This window comes from Tachypleus tridentatus, chromosome 4, assembly GCF_004210375.1.
Source record: "Tachypleus tridentatus isolate NWPU-2018 chromosome 4, ASM421037v1, whole genome shotgun sequence".
Lineage (NCBI taxonomy): Eukaryota > Metazoa > Arthropoda > Merostomata > Xiphosura > Limulidae > Tachypleus > Tachypleus tridentatus.
The window spans coordinates 1,314,517-1,332,030 of NC_134828.1; the positions used below are offsets into that span (position 1 = coordinate 1,314,517).

Consider the following 17,514-nt stretch of genomic DNA (forward strand, 5'->3'; position numbering starts at 1 on the left):
TTGTCTATCACATAACATAAAATCACGCTTGCGTGATTACTAGTTAACATGCACTGTACAGCACCTTTCAATTAGTTATGACCAATCCCTTTTGCTCATTGTCCTTATTTATAGCTTTTCCTATAAAACTATTAAAATATTTATAATCAGGGGTTAAAATGGGACTGAAAGGTTCGGAACGATGTTCCGCATCTGAGGATTTAAGCCATTAATGTTTTAGTATTCTGTTTAGAAGAGAAACATATACCACATCTTTTAAAATCCCAAGTTAACAGCTGGTTGTATTAACTAATATACATATAACATAATATACATTTTGGCCCGGCATGGCGTTCGACTCGTAATCCGAGATTCGCGGGTTCGAATCCCGGTCGCACCAAACATGCTCGCTCTTTCAGCCGTGGGGACGTTATAATGTGACAGTCAGGCCCTCTATTCGTTGGTAAAAGAGTAGCCCAAGAGTTTGCGATGGGTGGTAATGACTAGCTACCTTCCCTCTAGTCTTACACTGCTAAATTAGGGACGGTTAGCGCAGATAGCCCTCGAGTAGCTTTGCGCGAAATTCAAAACAAACAAACATATGTTTTAAAGGCATAGCGTGGAATTGACATAAATAAATTAAAAGAAATTCAGACAGTTCTCATGTTAAAATATTTTCTTATGGTAACCAATAATAGATATTTGAACGTGAGAAATGTCTGAGCATCTTTTTAAACAATGTATATAATAGTTTTTATTAACATTGAAAGACTTGTGCTAGTTGTTACAAGAGTATCAAATAGGCCAACTATCTTTTCAAAATTTCGAAATCTGTACGATATTTTTAAACTCTGATTAATTTGATATTAACTGCATATTTAAGCATCTTTTTGCTTATTCTTTTACCAATATCATTGATAAAATTGTGAAATGGTAAAGGATCAAGTCTAAAATTTTGAGGTAAACAACTTGTAACATTAATTTGCTATAACATTTGTCTTCTACTATCAAGAGATCTCCTATTACATAATACGATATTAATTTCTAATCCATCAGAGGAAATAAAAAAGTATCTTATTATTTGCAATTTCTGGAGCGCTCAATAAAGTTTCATTTTATGAATATATATGTATATATATATACACTGCACAAAAGCTAGATGGCGTGTGGAGTGCATATGATAGTTCTTATCAAACTTAAAAGATAGGTTGAGTGTGTGTCATTTAAAATTTGATATAAATATATTTTTTGTGAGCAAAATGACGGTGATGGAATTTTTTGGTTGTGCTTTTATAGCCTTCGGACCACCCTGGCAATGTTTGCTTTAACTGTTGCAAATGACCCAATTCGAATCATTATTTTGATATCAGCGTAAGTGTAACAACTAAAGTAATTTTAAAGTTATCCTTAATTAATTATTATTATACCATTTCTACGTAAGCTAACGTTATTAAATTATTCACCTCAAATAGGGCTTGAATTAAAATGTTTAGCTTAGCATACTAACAGTAATGGTGCTACAGTTGTTAGAAAATTAAATTTTATGTTTATATGGTATAGTATTAAATTTTGATAGTAATATAACTAGAACTAGTAGTAAAGTAAAATGGAGATGAAATGTTCAGTGTTCGCTTGCCACTCCACTTTTGAGTAGTTGTAATTGTATTTTAGGGTGAGGTTCATGATTCAGTTATTAGCTATGTTGTCACCACTTAATGTTTTATCATACCAATGACTTAATCCAGCACTTCCCCTAGACCTGGAGGAAGGTGGTGCAAATGATTTGGGTGGAGTCAGTAGTGCAATATTTCAAACTTTAACGTTTTAATATATTTTATGTTAATAAAAATAACAAGTAATTACTGTAGTAATATATAGAATTTTAATGTATCTGTGTTCTAAATTTCTTTACATAACTCCTCTCTTTCTTGGCCTAAGGTGGCCAGGCGGTTAGGATGCTCAACTTGTAATCTGAGGGTTTCAGGTTTGAATCCCAGTCACATCAAATATGTTTGCCCTTTTAGCCATGTGGTATAATGTTAACTGTCAATCCAACTATTCATTGCTGAAAGAGTAGTTTAAGAGTTGGGGATGGGTGATGATGACTAGCTGCCTTCTCTCTAGTCTTACACTACTAAATAAGGGATGGCTAGTGCAGGTGGCCCTCATGTAGCTTTTTGTGAAACTCAAAACAAACACACTTTTTTTTCATTTAAAAAATAAGGGTGTGTACAACTACCTATGTTTGTGAAGGAGAGAGTGTTAATACAACAAGAGTTTGGGAAGTGCTGATGTAAGCCTTCCAAAGTGAGACTTCTGTTTCTACACCAGCCTTCATAAATATTGTAGTTGTCACCATCACTTTAAAACAAAAGTAAAACTACTTTAGGTACAGTGTAAAGTATAAAAAAAAAACATGGTAATTTTTATGATATTGAAACATTATTAATAAGGCATAGTGTTTCTTTATCATCCTATGGCATCTTCTAAAGTAATGATTAAGTCTGAGATTAATCATTGTTTTATGAGTAATCAAAGTGGTTAAATACAAGGCTTATTATTTTATAGTAAAATAAACTTAACCTTTGTAAGTTGTACTGCAGTACCAGAAATTAGATCCGTTAGTTTAAGGGCTTTAATGAAGGGTAGCTTTTGACTTTTGAAATTAGGAACACTACACAAAAGTTCAAACTTGTATGTCACTAGTCTGAATAACTTGCTGATGATGCTACTGTAAGTGCTTTAAATATTTTCAATTATGTGATTGAAAATCCAATTATTTTACAGGTAGTGTATGTGTATATAAATGGAATAAAATATTTATGTAGAGTTCAAAAATACATTATATAGAACATTAATCATATTTTTTCATGGGACAATTGATATGACCTCACTTGAAAAGAAGCACATTAATCAGCCTTCAGCAAGTTTAAGTGACTTTATTAAAACAGAAATTGGGAAAACAAAACTGTTTGTAAAAAGGTTGGCTGAAACTGTAAAATTATTAGTTAGGATTTTGTTAAATACATTAAGGGTAAACAAAATACTGGAACTTGTAGGTCCTTATAGGCATGGTATAGGAAGGTCAGTATTTGATGGTTATGGGATGTCTGGGTTATTATTTTTATATTTTTCAGTTTTTACTAATGAAGGGATATTTTCAACCTGAACAGTTGCTGAATGGAAAAAAGAGATGATCATGATAATTCTGAGATTATTAAGAAATATATTGCAAATTTTAAAGAATGGTAAATCTTCTGGTCAGATAATATAGGTTTCTTTATATAAGGGACAAGTTGCAGCCCAGTGAAAATTAGAACATCAAGAAGTTAAACCAATGTCAGTTTGCTCTAGTGGATAGAAGAGTAGAAAGTTCGTAATTAGTAATTTTTATAGATGAACAGATAGAAGAAATTTTTAACTGGCATATTAATTAAGAGTAGCTGAAGGCTTATGAGGAAGTTGTCTTCATGTAGTCGTAAGATTGTTGTCTTCATGTAGTCGTAAGATTGTTGTCTTCATGTAGTCGTAAGATTGTTGTCTTCATGTAGTCGTAAGATTGTTGTCTTCATGTAGTCGTAAGATTGTTGTCTTCATGTAGTCGTAATATTGTTGTCTTCATGTAGTCGTAAGATTGTTTTCTACACCAACTAGGGTGGATAGAAGTCAGTGGTTACTTGGTAAGTATCTTGTCAAATAATAGAATTAATGTTAGGAAAATAACCAACTAATCAAAGTTACTTTGATTATTCCAACGATTCAAGTATCACCAGTAACTAAGCTTGCTCACCTGTCTTTGTTATTTTAAATCTGCTTGTGTTGTTTGTTGTCCTTACTAATTTTGAGCTGTTGACTAATGAAAAGGAAACTGGTTAGGAACATCCACCACCAACTCTTTGGCTTGGTGTAAAGTTAATGTTTGTTTTACATTATAATTATAATTCCTTAATTAGGACACATGAAGATCTTGTAGTACAGAATAAATTGATTTTAGAAGTTAAAACTCATAGGAGATGATTTTTTGATGAACAATGAATATTTGACACGTGTGTGTGTACAGTAACAAAGATTCAAATCTTCAGCATTTCAGGATATACATATTCATCATGGTAAGTTATTAGGTACAAAATTTTATGAAGTTCAAACAGAATAAAAGGATAAAGTAAATTCAAATACAACAAGACAAAACAATATTATACTAGTATTCAGAACAAACTTAACTGAAGTTCTGCATTATGTAAAGTTCGATTTTCATTTATAACAGACAAATTTTTCTTTTAAGTAAAGTTCGATATTGGATGATCCAGATAAGATGACTGAAATTTGTAATCAGGACAGGGCAGTTAGTGTTTTCATTGTATGTGTGAATTGAGGAATCTGATCATTTTCACCAGTTCTGTGTGATATGTTTGCAGGCTTGCAGCTGTAATTAGTGTGTAGTTTTGCCAACGTAAGTGGCATTGCCATCACCATGTGTATTTATATACAATCCTGGAACACAGGTAGTAAGTCTTTAGATTTGAATAGGTTTTGTACTTTTAATGGTGATTTAATTATCATTTGTAGCTGAACTTATGAATAAAATGTTTTAATTATATATAAAATGTGTGATTTAAGTATGAAACTTTGTTTACCTAAGAAAGGAATAATTAGACTTATTTGTAAATAGTGTATGGTTTCTTTGGGGACTCAAGTTTGTGAGAAAGGAACTTCTATGTTAGAGCTTGAATAAAATGCAAGCAATAGACATTGTTTATTAGAATGTTTTGTATGGCAGTAATTTTGGTATGAAGAGAGACAGTTATAAGATGTTTTATACTCTGTTTGGTAAGACTTGGTATAAGATTATATTTAAAGGAATTTTGAGTAAAGTTGTTGAATTCTGTATGTAAGACTGTATGTTTTGTTTTTTACAATAAACAATTATCTACTTTGCTGATTTAGATATTTGTTTCAGTTTCACAAGCAACATTAATGATAGGGTATTTGAAATTTAAATAATCCAAAAATTGTTTGATTTTACAAGTTTCACTTTTCTAAACATTAGAACCTCCTAAGTGCATATTTAAGTTTCTTTTATTTCTTTATATTGTATTTGGTATTTTCTCTCTGCTTAACATGAACTGTTGCAAAATCTGCATGGTAGGGTAACATGATGTTTAACTGATGTTAAATGCATAATACCATGTTGAATGGACTATGTACATTTTGGGGGAATGTAAACATGATTACTCTGATATAAAACCTGTTTTCATTATTTTAGTATCAGTTTGACTTGCAGAAAATCAGTGGGACAATAAATATACTATTTTTAAAAACAAACAGTAGAAGCTGAAGTTGTCATTAATGTTTCAAATGCCATGTAGGAAATGTCCAGATTATCTATTGAAAAAGAACTATTGTAAAAATATTCTTTTAGACAAAAATGTTGATTTAAGTGGCAACCTTTAGAAGAGGCCAATCATATTGAAGGAAGGGTAGTTCAAAAATTGTATAAAAGAAACAAAAGCTGGTGAATAAAAATAAGAAAACTATTACCCTTGTGAGGGTAAGGTATTGGTTGGAACAGTAGTGACAATGGTTAATGCACTGATTGGAACAGTAGTCACAATAATTAATGATAATTAAATATAATTGACTAATGAGCCCTTCAGTTGGTTAATTAGCAGATACCATTTATTGCCTAGGGTGGGTGCTATACTGGGTTTGTTGTTAACTACTGGTTATGAGTAACTACATTACAATTGCATTTAATTTTCTACGTGTCAATATGAAATGTAATGCAGTGTTAGTTGTATATGTTCAGGAAACATGTTTGAGGGCATTAGTTATCTTTGGTTGACTGATCAGTTGGGTGGATAAAAGTGGATAAAATGTTTTTATAGGAACAAATAGCTCTTAATTCAAGATAAGTTTACTTATCAAAGAAAAGAACCACCATTAGGAATGGACCAAGATGGTTTAATTAATAAAAATGTGATTGGATAAAATGTTTGGAAAGTGTGCATTATTTTTATTAATCCAGAACTTGTCAGATAAAACTTGAAATTCTGAATATAAGATTTTTGGGTGTCATATGTTTATCTGTGAAAGAGGTTAAAGACCAGATTTGTAAGCCACTTTCTTTCATTTCTGACACATCTCTGATGAAGATGATGTAGTTACCTGAACATAGAAAGGTGGCTGGTATTTCTTTAATGGTGGCTTATTCAGGGAATATTGGGTTAGTTAATTCAGTATTGGTAAGAGCTGAAAATGTTGTGCACAATTACTTTAGAAGTTTGAAATTTTCTCAGGCAACAGTATTGGTGTATAAAACAAGGTCCCTCTTGCTTGGTTGAAAATTAAGAGTATTTGGATTTTCAGAAAGATTTTAATGAGATTCTGCTTAAAAGATTGTTAAAGTTATCTTTGTGTGAGTACAGAAGTTAATTGGATGAAACAAAATGTTATTTGCCAATGTAGTCAACTGTTGTTATTCATTTATGTAATGGTATTATCCCTTTTATGATGGATTATGGGTCAAAGGCCATGTTATCACATTTGTTGATTTGCATTTACTATTTCATTGAACTACTATTTTATGAATTTATGTCAAGTTTGGAATCAAATTGTAGATTATTTAACCTTTGATATTATATATGAGTTAATTTCTTAATTTAAAAATAAATATTAAAGTAATACATCCAAATATAAATTTTAGTGAGTCATGGTATGTTGAATGTAATACTGTTTAAAATTAGATGCTTGTGATGTTAAAATACTAAGTCTATAGTTTTGTATAATTATGAACTCAAATTAGTGATATTATCAAGCTAGAATATAAAAGAAGAATCTCATATCTTTTGATTTTACTGAGATATGACTTGCATACTGAATCAAACATGGTGGCCCCATTCACCAATTTGTGTTTGGAAACAGTCTGCTTGAAGTTTCATATCTTTTAAAATCAAAATCCATCTTGGTGACTGAGCTTTATACATTGTAATGGAGTTTTATGGTATCAATGTAGTTATTTATGATTTTTTGGCTGTTCAACTGTTTATATAAAAACCTAAAAAAATATTTTTTGACTTCCTCCATGTGTGAAATTCTAAAAGGCTTAGCAACCTTTGTCCAGCAACAACTGAGTTCAAAGGTCATAATGAGAAGAGATTGTTTACTTCTTCATTTATTGTTTTATATTTTAACATGAAATATCTTTACATTCATACTAGTAATGAAAGATGCTCTGTTTTCATAAACAAATCCTTAGTTAAAATTCTTTCATTAAAATATCTTATTTTTGGTATACAAAAACTTGTAACCTTTACCAAATTTTGTGAAGATACATATGCTGTATCAAAAGTTATAATGCAGATACTTAATGTGTGCAAATGTATAGACAAACTCGTGTAGTTCATAGTGAGCCAATAATGAAAGGGTTAGAGCAGACTCAAGTAGTGGTCTCACTTGACTCGAGTATCAAATTTTTCTCCTGTTAAAGTATACGTATAATGATTTAGCCTTTGCATTGGTTGTACGTAGTTCAGAAAATGTTACAATATAATGATAACTATGGTACACAGTATCAAATGTACTGCTCATGCATGACCATTTTAGTGTGTGGTTCTTTAATTTGTGATTCTTTCTCATTATAATTGCTCTGAATGTTGTGCAGTTTGACAGCTCATACTGTTAAACATGGATTTAAAGGTTTCAAGTTTAATGGTTTTGATGGCATCAACACACCCTAGTGTGAATCTATTTACTATATAGAATGTCTGTGTGACAACTTTGGTTTGATCTAAGCTAGCTCTGTGGCCAACCATATTATCATCTTCATCTGTATACGAGTTTTTTCATGTGTACTAATTTATCGAAGTTGTTTAATGTTGTGTAATTGGACATTGCCATCATAAAGATTCACACTCTCTACATAGGATCTTGTAACACTGTCTTCATGCACATGTCCTTAAGTTTTATCTTCAGATATGTCTCACAGTATCATTATATAAAGTTTGATTCATTCCTTTCCATTTCACAAATTGAGGTTCAACTTGAATTTTTCATTTCAGTTTTTGAACCATTTAAAAAGTGAACATTTAGTACTTTATTGATAATTTTACATAGAAGTTTAACTTTACATGAAAATGAATTGTTTTAACACTCCTACGAAAAGTGGGGCCTAATAGGCCCCAGCGCAACTTGAAAGGTTATTAATATTAGGCTAATAATTTTGTATTTAAATGAAATTGCCATTTAAATCCATTAATGAATGAATTAACGAGATTCCCACTGTCCCTATCTACTATCTAGCGAAACCACAGCCAGGGGAACGGGCTTGGAGAAATCAGGACTAGAAACGTCTTTTCGTAGGAGTGTTAAATACTAATTCATCAGACTTTCTGTCTTTGTACTCAGATGTACAACACTCATCACTACTAGTGTTGTACTAGTATTTCTTTTTACATGCATTCCAAGTGTAACTAAGTTATCACTGCTGTCGTGTTAGATTGTAGAAATCGGTACCCATTCTTCTTAACAGCTTTACATTGATGGCAAAAAATGTATTTGAATCCATTTGCTTTTGTAACAGTCTTTAGCCTTGAGTATTGTTTTATTCCACATTTAGTTGTAATACTGTTGAGGTATGTACCACCATCTAACAAAATTACCAAGTGTCATGACAATTGTTTTATTTCTCGATTTTAAAACTTAATTTTAGGAATAGATTTTTATAATACAGATTATTGCTGCTTCAAATTGTGATGGATTAGACCACTTATTACGGTTTATGTTATTACTATCTGGTGTTCCTGTACTCATTTCTAACAAAGGAAACTGTGCTTCTTTTGTTTTTCTTAAGATAATAAACATTAAAAGTGCAATAAAAAATACATGAAGATACTAATACAGGAAAGAAATACATACACTTTTCAAGAATTCTATCAACAGGAAATTAGATGAAGGCCAAACCTTTGTCATGTCATCCTGTATCATTGTGTCAAATTTGGTGATGAAATGTGGCAATATATGGATACGTGCTGACATATTGATGTTTATCTATGTGGATATGATTAATATATTACAGACATAAGTGTTCCTTTTCAAATGAATTGCAATGTTATTTTCAAGCTGCATTCACATACATCCAGTTGATTCATTCTCTGTCTCTCTCTGTATACACACACACACACACACACACCACATGTTTGTACATTATGTACTAGATTGGCTGAAAGTTTTTTCAACTTCACATAGTGTAATGGTATCAGGATTTACCAGTCTGTTTTAAATTTGATGTCAAGGGAGAAAAATGTGACATTTTTGGGAACCTGTTGTTCTACACTTACCTGTATGATTTTCATTGTGACATTTTCAGCTATTTCATACAGTATGGAATTAACAACTGAAGTAGGTTTAGGAGTTTTCACTGTGGATGTAAGTAAAACTTCTGACCAATATCTGGTTTGACATCTTGAATGTCAAAGTTAAGTCAACTTTGAGATATGACACTTTGTTGTAAAATCCTAACATGGATCTAGTGATGTGTTTAGTAGATTAAGCTATCAAAACACTTGTCTTTTAGAATGGCTAAGTATGGAAATAAATTATTATTTTTACTGTTTTTCACTTTTTTTTAATTTCAGTAATAAAAAAATAATTGTTATTTTATGCAAAAATGGTTCAGTAATGTGATAAAGAGAATAGATGCACCTGCATTTAAAAGCCTACCCTTGATTGGCTGGCTGATAATGGATAATTTGATGGTGATTGATATTTGTCCAAATGTTTGTTGTGTTTATGGGTGACCACTGAGACAGTGTTTACTGTTATAATAATTTTTAATTGGTCCATTGAGTGAGCAACACTGTTAATTCCAGATGTGATACCAGCACTTTTAGTCCAACAGGTGAGTATATAACTGTAAAGCCAGTCTAAAATATTTAGAAATCACCAAGAAACAACTTAAATAAAGAGAATCAGAAAAATGTTTACAAACTAGTAAAAAACTTGTAGTTGAGGGTACTATCAAATGTTGTTATTGATTCTAAAATTTACCATCAATGTTTTATTGTCTGGATGTTCATAATGTCAATTTATTGATAGTTGAAGGTGTTGTTACATTTCTGGTTGTACTTTATCCTCATTTTAAACATAATGGAAGTGTATGTAGAAAATTAGCCATTTTCGCAGTATGTAACTAGTAGGCATGCCAGTTTCTATGATATTGCATTAGATCCATCAGTTTAAATTCATCTTGTACTGTTATATGATAAATTTATTATTACATTTCTGTATATTCTAAGTTCTTTATAATTAAAAATAAACTTTAGTCTGAAAACAAAGTAATCAAAAATATTTTTTTTAAATTAGGCTTAACAGTATCAGTGTTAACAATAAGCTACTGGCATTTGTTATTTATTTTAAGGGTATACATATAAATACATAGGTTGTGACTAGTGTAGAAGGTATATGTTCACTGTTTGTTAGATGTAATAGGTGATATGACTCAGTTTTATTTGAGAACTTTGGACTGGCATTGCTTTTAAAAAAGCTAATAAAAATTGTACAATTTGTGACTGTAGTTTGTAGATTTAAAATGGAAGCTCGAGACTATTCTAATTAGAGACAATAAATATAGGTTTAGACTGTGGGAAATGGTAGCAGGATTTCAGGTGGAGTTGTATACAAGGAATACATCAGCTAAGAATGACTTTCAGGAAGTTAAGTATTATTAGTACTATTAGGGCTAAATGTGGTGGAGTGTTATAATGAGTCCAATCAGTTGAACAGCAAACTTCAACTCCTGGCTTCTGTAGAAAAGAAACTACTGGTGTGGATGATGGTTCTAGTTATTGGTGATTCTTTAACAGAATATGTGGGTAAATAGGGAGTACAAAGATCAAAGGGTGCTAGCAGAGATAGTTTTAGTGTATGTAGGAGCTAATTAATAAATACAAGAGATTGATAAAGGCATTAAAGAAAAAGGTGATGTCTTAACTTTGCCCAGAATTACTGTAGGGATGAATAGGCTAAATACAAGGCTTAGGCTAGTACATAATGATGGATAGGTTGGCTGGATGGACCTGTGGGATCAGCTCTGTGGAAGAAAGATTTTTTTTGTGGTTTATATTTATATAGGGCAATGGCTGGCCTGTTTGCTAAGACTATTAACTCAACTGTAAGGGAAGTTTTAAACTATGACTAGACAGTGGTGAAGGCAAGGAAAAAATAAATGCAAACAGAATAAGAGATAGAGAAACACTTAGCATAGAAAATGAATATAGAAGTAGTTATAAGAATAGGCTTAGTATTACTATTGTAATGCTAGAAGTGTGATAAATATAAGAGATGACCTTGAGCATCAATAGGAATGGAAGATTTTGATATAATGGTGATAACTGAAACATGGTTAAATATAGATGATTTTGATGACAGAAGTTTCTTTGTAATACAGAGTTACAAGGTGATTAATAAGGATAGGGTGTTAAAAAAGGTCAGAGAAGTGACTTTATAAGTAAATATGAACTACATTCTATTGAAGTCGAGGATTTTTGAAATAATTGCCAGGAGATCAAATCTATTTAGGTTTCTATTATAAAGAGCAAAAGCTTTTTAGTGGGAATTTGTTTCAGATCACCAGATAAAACTGATGAAATTAGCAAGAAACTTTACATTGAGATTAATATTTTGGCTGTTAATAAAGCCATAACTGTGGGTGATTTTAACTTCAGGAATATTGATTGAGAAATCTTCGAATCAAACCATGAGGTTTTTGTTTGGGTGGTTTTCTTCACCAATTGGTCAAGGAACCTACTAGAAACAATGCTATTTTAGATTTATTGTTAACTTCAAATATAGAAATGATTGAGAGGGTAGAAGTTAAAAAAACATCTGGGTTCAACTGATTGTTGTTCTAGTAGGTTTGTTTTGTTACATATGGAGAAAAGGAATAATGATATTTTAGTTATAGATTTCAAAACAGTAAATTTTGAAGGGATTGAAGAAAATTTACCTGTTGTGTATTGGGAAACTGAATTATTTGAAGACACTGATCAGATGTGGAAAATCTTTAAAACATTCATAATAAATATTATTCCTTATAGAAAGAAAATGGTAGCAGGAAGTACAAAACATGTTGATTAATAAAGAGTTTAAAAGATAAAATTAAAGAAATGTATCATAATTTTAAGAAATGTAAATTGATTGATGTGACAGGAGATTTAGAAGGAAGAGGATGTATGACACAAGGATTGGCTGAAAATGTAAATATTAATGTGAGGATTTCTTTAAATACGGTGAGGGTAAACAAAATGTTAGAATGGGGTTTGGGCACATCTGGAATGATAAAAGAAGGCTGGGTTATTAAATTTTATTTGTTCTTTGGTTTTTTACTAATGAAGATAAGCATTATTTCACATCTTGAACAGTTGATGAATGGAGATGAGATCAAACAAGATGACCACATTAATTCTGAGATGTTTAAGAAAAAACTGTGAAGTTTAGAAAACAATAAGGCTCTTGGATAAGATAACATTTACACAATGGTTGTGAAAAATGTTAAAGATTAGATATGTGAGCTACTTGTACTTTTTTGTCAGTCCTTGAATAGTGAGAGGATACAAGAGGATTGGAAGTTACCTAATGTTATTCATCTTTTCAAGGGAGGTGATGAAAACTGTCCCAGTAACTATAGACCCATTAGGCTTACCTCAGCTGTTAGAAACTGTAGACCCATTAGGCTTACCTCAGCTGTGAGAAACGTTTAGGAAAGTCTGTTAAAGGATGCTTTTTTAAGTCATTTAACAAAGTTTAGTATTTTATTGGATAGTCAACATGGTTTTACCTCACAAATCTTTTGACACTTTTTGAAAAGGTTACTGCTTATGTAGATGAGGTTAAAGGTGTAGATTTCATGTATCTGGATTTTTCAGAAAGCATTTGAAAAGGTGCCATGTGAAAGGCTCATGAAAAACATTTGCTCTGTAGGTGTGGGAGATAAGGTAGCAAATTGGATAGAAGAGTGGATGGATGGAAGAAGGTAGAGGGTTGTTACAAATGGAGTTCACTCAAACTCAATGTCACATGTAGGATAACGTGACTCAATCTTGGAACCTTTGTTTTTGATTTATGTTAGTGAGACATAGATAAAGAATTAGTTTATAAATTACTTAACTTTGCAGATGACATCATGAGAGATGCTGGCTGTGAAGAGGATGTTGCTGCTTTAAAAAAAAATTTAGATCATTTAGTGAGTTGGATAAAGGCAGAGGTATTTTAATTGCATATCTCAGAACAGCTGGTATGGGTATTAACACTTTTATTGATAAGCAGAGAACATCAACCTTTCTAGGTCATACTTGTCAATAAAAGTGTTAATAGCCACACCAGCCAGTCTGAGATACATTTTTATTTCAAGTGGGTTTCTAATCATCAAGGAATTTTAATTATAATAAATACAAAATAATGCAGATTATCATAATTTAAATTATAAGGATAATTTGGATAGAAATAACCTTAACAGTGTCATGAAAGAAAGATCTTTGTGTAATGGTTGATCAGTCTATAAATTCTTTCAAGCAGCATGCTGTTGCTAGTGATAGTGCAAATAGGATTTTAGGTTGTATCTACATAAATATTGAATACAAGTCTAAAGAAGTTATGATTTCATTGAACAAATCACTGGTTAGGCCACATATAGAATAGTGTTCCAGTCTTGGGGTCCTTACCTAAGGAAAAACATCAAATTGTTGGAAAGGGTTCAGAGAAGGGTAACTAGAATGGTGCCTGGAATGGAGGGATTGTCATTTGAGGTGAGGCTGAAATCTCTCATACTGTTTGTTCTTTCAAAGAAAGTTTGGGGGGGGGGGTTGATTGATGTGTTTAAAATTGTAAAGGGAATTTATAATATTGATGCAACATCTGTTTACATGTTTAACAGTGATAACAGTAGGACTAGGGGACACAAGTATAAATTTTGGCAGGGTATGAATCGTCTTCAGATAAAACAATTTTATTTTTCTCACTTATTAGTTGGCCTTTGGAATGAGTTGCCCTCAGATATTGTAGAGACAGTAAATTTATGAGTGTAAAAGACAGTCATAAAAATATATGAATGATAAGGACTGGTTTTTAAGGTATTTTTATTTTCATTTTACTTTAAGTTAGTTTTGAGTGTGGTTCAGCTGAGATGAATAATTTGGTCCTATGTCGTCCCAAAATGTTATGTTATCTGTAACTGATAAATGTAAAATAAAAAAGGATATGCATCTCAGTTATGCATGTTTTACTCAGGAATGTATCATATTTAGTTTTATGTGGGTAATCTCATCAAATACATCTGGTTTTATATTTCAAGAGTGATGTTTGTTAAACTTTGTAGTGTTTGATTAATTTTTATGTTTATCTTCAGGTACTGCAACAAAATACAGAACGAGAAACATTTATTTATAAATAATTCAAACACTAAACTCAAAATAAAATAGCCATGCATATCTAACAAGTGAAATAGCCGTGTGTATCTAACAGCTAAGTGTCAAGGAAATAGAGCTATAAAGAGATTGCAGGTTTAGGGTTTAAGTATTCTTGGAGGGAGGATATTTACATATGAGGAAAGAACTGAAAATTGATCTGGAAAAACCCACTTTCAAACTACAAGTTAGAGGCTGTATCGTGAGACTGCACAGTATATGATACATAAGCCTGACCTTGTGAGACTGTACAGGAAACGATGGGTAAGCCTGACCGTGTGAGACTGTACAGTGAACGATGGGTAAGCCTGACCGTGTGAGACTGTACAGTGAACGATGCGTAAGCCTGACCGTGTGAGACTACAGTGAACGATGCGTAAACTTGTCCTTGAACACTTTAATAAATAATTGAAGAATCTGTGTGAAACTAGTTACAATGATGTATATACTAGTTGCAGTGATATTTTCAGATGTTTCCTTGACCTGTGTGAAACTAGTTAGTGATGTATATACAGATGTTTTCTTGACAACTAAAGAAAATTACGTTTCTGCAGACCAAAGATTGGAAACTACTGACCTGCATTACTTAAGAAAGAAAAATACATATTTTTGATGTCACTGAAATTGTGTTGTATATATACTTGCAACTGAAATTTTTTTTGATACACAGTGGAGATATAAGGGAGATATTAAAATGAATAGTAAGTATTCAAATAATTTAAAATGTTCAGAGAAACTTAACACGTTGGCTCCCACACAACTCACCAATGAGTTATGCATAATTTTCATTTTAAAAGGGTACTTATTGGCTGGGACATGATTGCTACATATATATTTTTCCTAATAAAAGTAATTGTGAAATGATTAGTTGGGCCCTGGAAAGTATCAGCAAAATAGGTTTGGGAGCCAATGTGTTAAAGAACATTTCAACAAATATTTTGCAATATTTTTAATTTTTGTTTGTTTGTGAGTACATCTCTGTGTAGTCATTTTGTTTGTTTGTTTGAGTACACCTCTGTGTATTTTAATATTGTTGATTTGAATGAGGTGTTTCCTTTTTTTTAACCGAATTGTGTTTGTGTAATGGTTGTTTATCTTTCCTTCAGTCCGGCATGGTCAGGCGGTTAAGGCACTTGACTCGTAATCCGAGGATCTTGGGTTTGAATCCTAGTTCCATCAAACATGCTCGTTCTCTCAGCTGTGGGGGCATCATAATGTTACTGTCAATCCCACTATTTGTTGATTACAGAGTAGCCCAAGCATTGGCAGTGGGTGGTGATGATTAGCTGTTTTTCCTCTAGCCTTACACTGCTAAATTAGGAATGGCTAGTGCAGATAGGCCTTGCATAGCTTTGTGCAAAATTTAAAAAAAAAAAAAAAAACTATCCTTTTTTACTGGATTTACTTGAAACTTAATATTCAGGACACCATCTTTCAGTCATTTTTTTATCTATGTCAATCTACTTCTCATTAACTGATTAATATTTGTGAGCACCTGACTGGTATATTCTGATGTAGTGATGTTATTTTTTATGATGAGGACAGCATATACAATAAAGTGTGTGTGTGTTTTAGTAACTAATGTGAAACATTTCAAACTGTCCTAATTAATAATTATTTTTACTTGCATGCATGTCAAGGTCTTAGTGTTTTGATAAATTTTCTCTTATATTCTTTTTTAGGGCATTTTTTTGGTTGTTGTCCTTACTACTGTCATCTATACTGTGGTATGTTGTTGTTCCTCTGAGAAAGACTCTTGCGTTTGGACTGGTGTTTTCTGTAATTTTTCAGGAGATATTTCGTTTTTCATTTTATAAGCTGCTTAGGTAAGTATTTACTGATACTTAGGTTAAACTTCTAAATTTTTGTTTTCCAGTTTCTTAAGTTTGTTTCATAGTAGATAAGTGAAACATTTTGTAAAAAATACAAAAATTAACTTTTGAAAAAATGTAGGTAGTCTTGAAGTCTTGTAACTTAACTCATAAAGAAAGACCGAGAAATGAATAAAACAAAATACGACACTGAGAAGTTTTGCTCGTTAATAAAACCTTCGGGACTTTGTTTATTAAGCTATAATATATTGGATATTTTGTGGTTTATAATGTAACGTGTGTGTGTTTACATATGTGTGTATGGTGCATGGTTGGCATTTGCATTTTTCTGGTGGTTTATGTAAATGTTAGTTTTGTTTTAGTGGTTAAAGCTCACAGGTTTTAACTAATATAAGTGAAATACATCTCTTTGCCTGTGTTATAAGATTTCTAATGTAAGTGAAATACATCTCTTTGCCTGTGTTATAAGATTTCTAATGTAAGTGAAATACATCTCTTTGCCTGTGTTATAAAATTTCTAATGTAAGTGAAATACATCTCTTTGCCTGTGTTATAAGATTTCTAATGTAAGTGAAATACATCTCTTTGCCTGTGTTATAAGATTTCTAATGTAAGTGAAATACATCTCTTTGCCTGTGTTATAAAATTTCTAATGTAAGTGAAATACATCTCTTTGCCTGTGTTATAAGATTTCTAATGTAAGTGAAGTACATCTCTTTGCCTGTGTTATAAGATTTCTAATGTAAGTGAAGTACATCTCTTTGCCTGTGTTATAAGATTTCTAATGTAAGTGAAGTACATCTCTTTGCCTGTGTTATAAGATTTCTAATGTAAGTGAAGTACATCTCTTTGCCTGTGTTATAAGATTTCTAATGTAAGTGAAGTACATCTCTTTGCCTGTGTTATAAGATTTCTAATGTAAGTGAAGTACATCTCTTTGCCTGTGTTATAAGATTTCTAATGTAAGTGAAGTACATCTCTTTGCCTGTGTTATAAGATTTCTAATATAAGTGAAAAGTATTTTGAAACACAATTTTCACACCTAACTTGTAACTTTGTTGTGTACGATAAAGCAGTTCTGCCAATAAAGCAGTTTTCTACGTGTTGTTTAAATGCTTAGTAAATACTAAAATAAGTTAATAATGAAGATAGTGTTTCTGGTTGTTGCATTTTTTTTTTTTTTCAGATGGTAGCAAAACCTGAATATCTTTGAAAGAAACAAATCATACAACATTTGCTGCTCCCAA

General features: G+C 31.5%; 1 protein-coding gene and 1 long non-coding RNA gene across 2 annotated transcripts in view; one reads left to right on the plus strand and one right to left on the minus strand.

Annotated features, from left to right (window-relative positions):
- Positions 1-1,223: 1,223 nt before the first annotated feature.
- LOC143248429 (gamma-secretase subunit Aph-1-like) overlaps positions 1,224-17,514 on the plus strand; it is a 29,947-nt gene continuing 13,656 nt past the window's right edge. The window contains 3 exon segments of the mRNA XM_076496782.1: positions 1,224-1,284; positions 1,287-1,350; positions 16,118-16,261. Of these exon segments, the coding sequence (XP_076352897.1) occupies positions 1,239-1,284; positions 1,287-1,350; positions 16,118-16,261 (254 nt within the window). The 5' untranslated portion in view covers positions 1,224-1,238.
- Positions 13,848-15,834, minus strand: LOC143248430 (uncharacterized). The gene is made up of 3 exons (XR_013026985.1): positions 14,818-15,834; positions 14,749-14,781; positions 13,848-14,672 (listed from the first exon to the last, which is right to left on the minus strand). It is a non-coding gene; the product is annotated as an uncharacterized LOC143248430 (long non-coding RNA).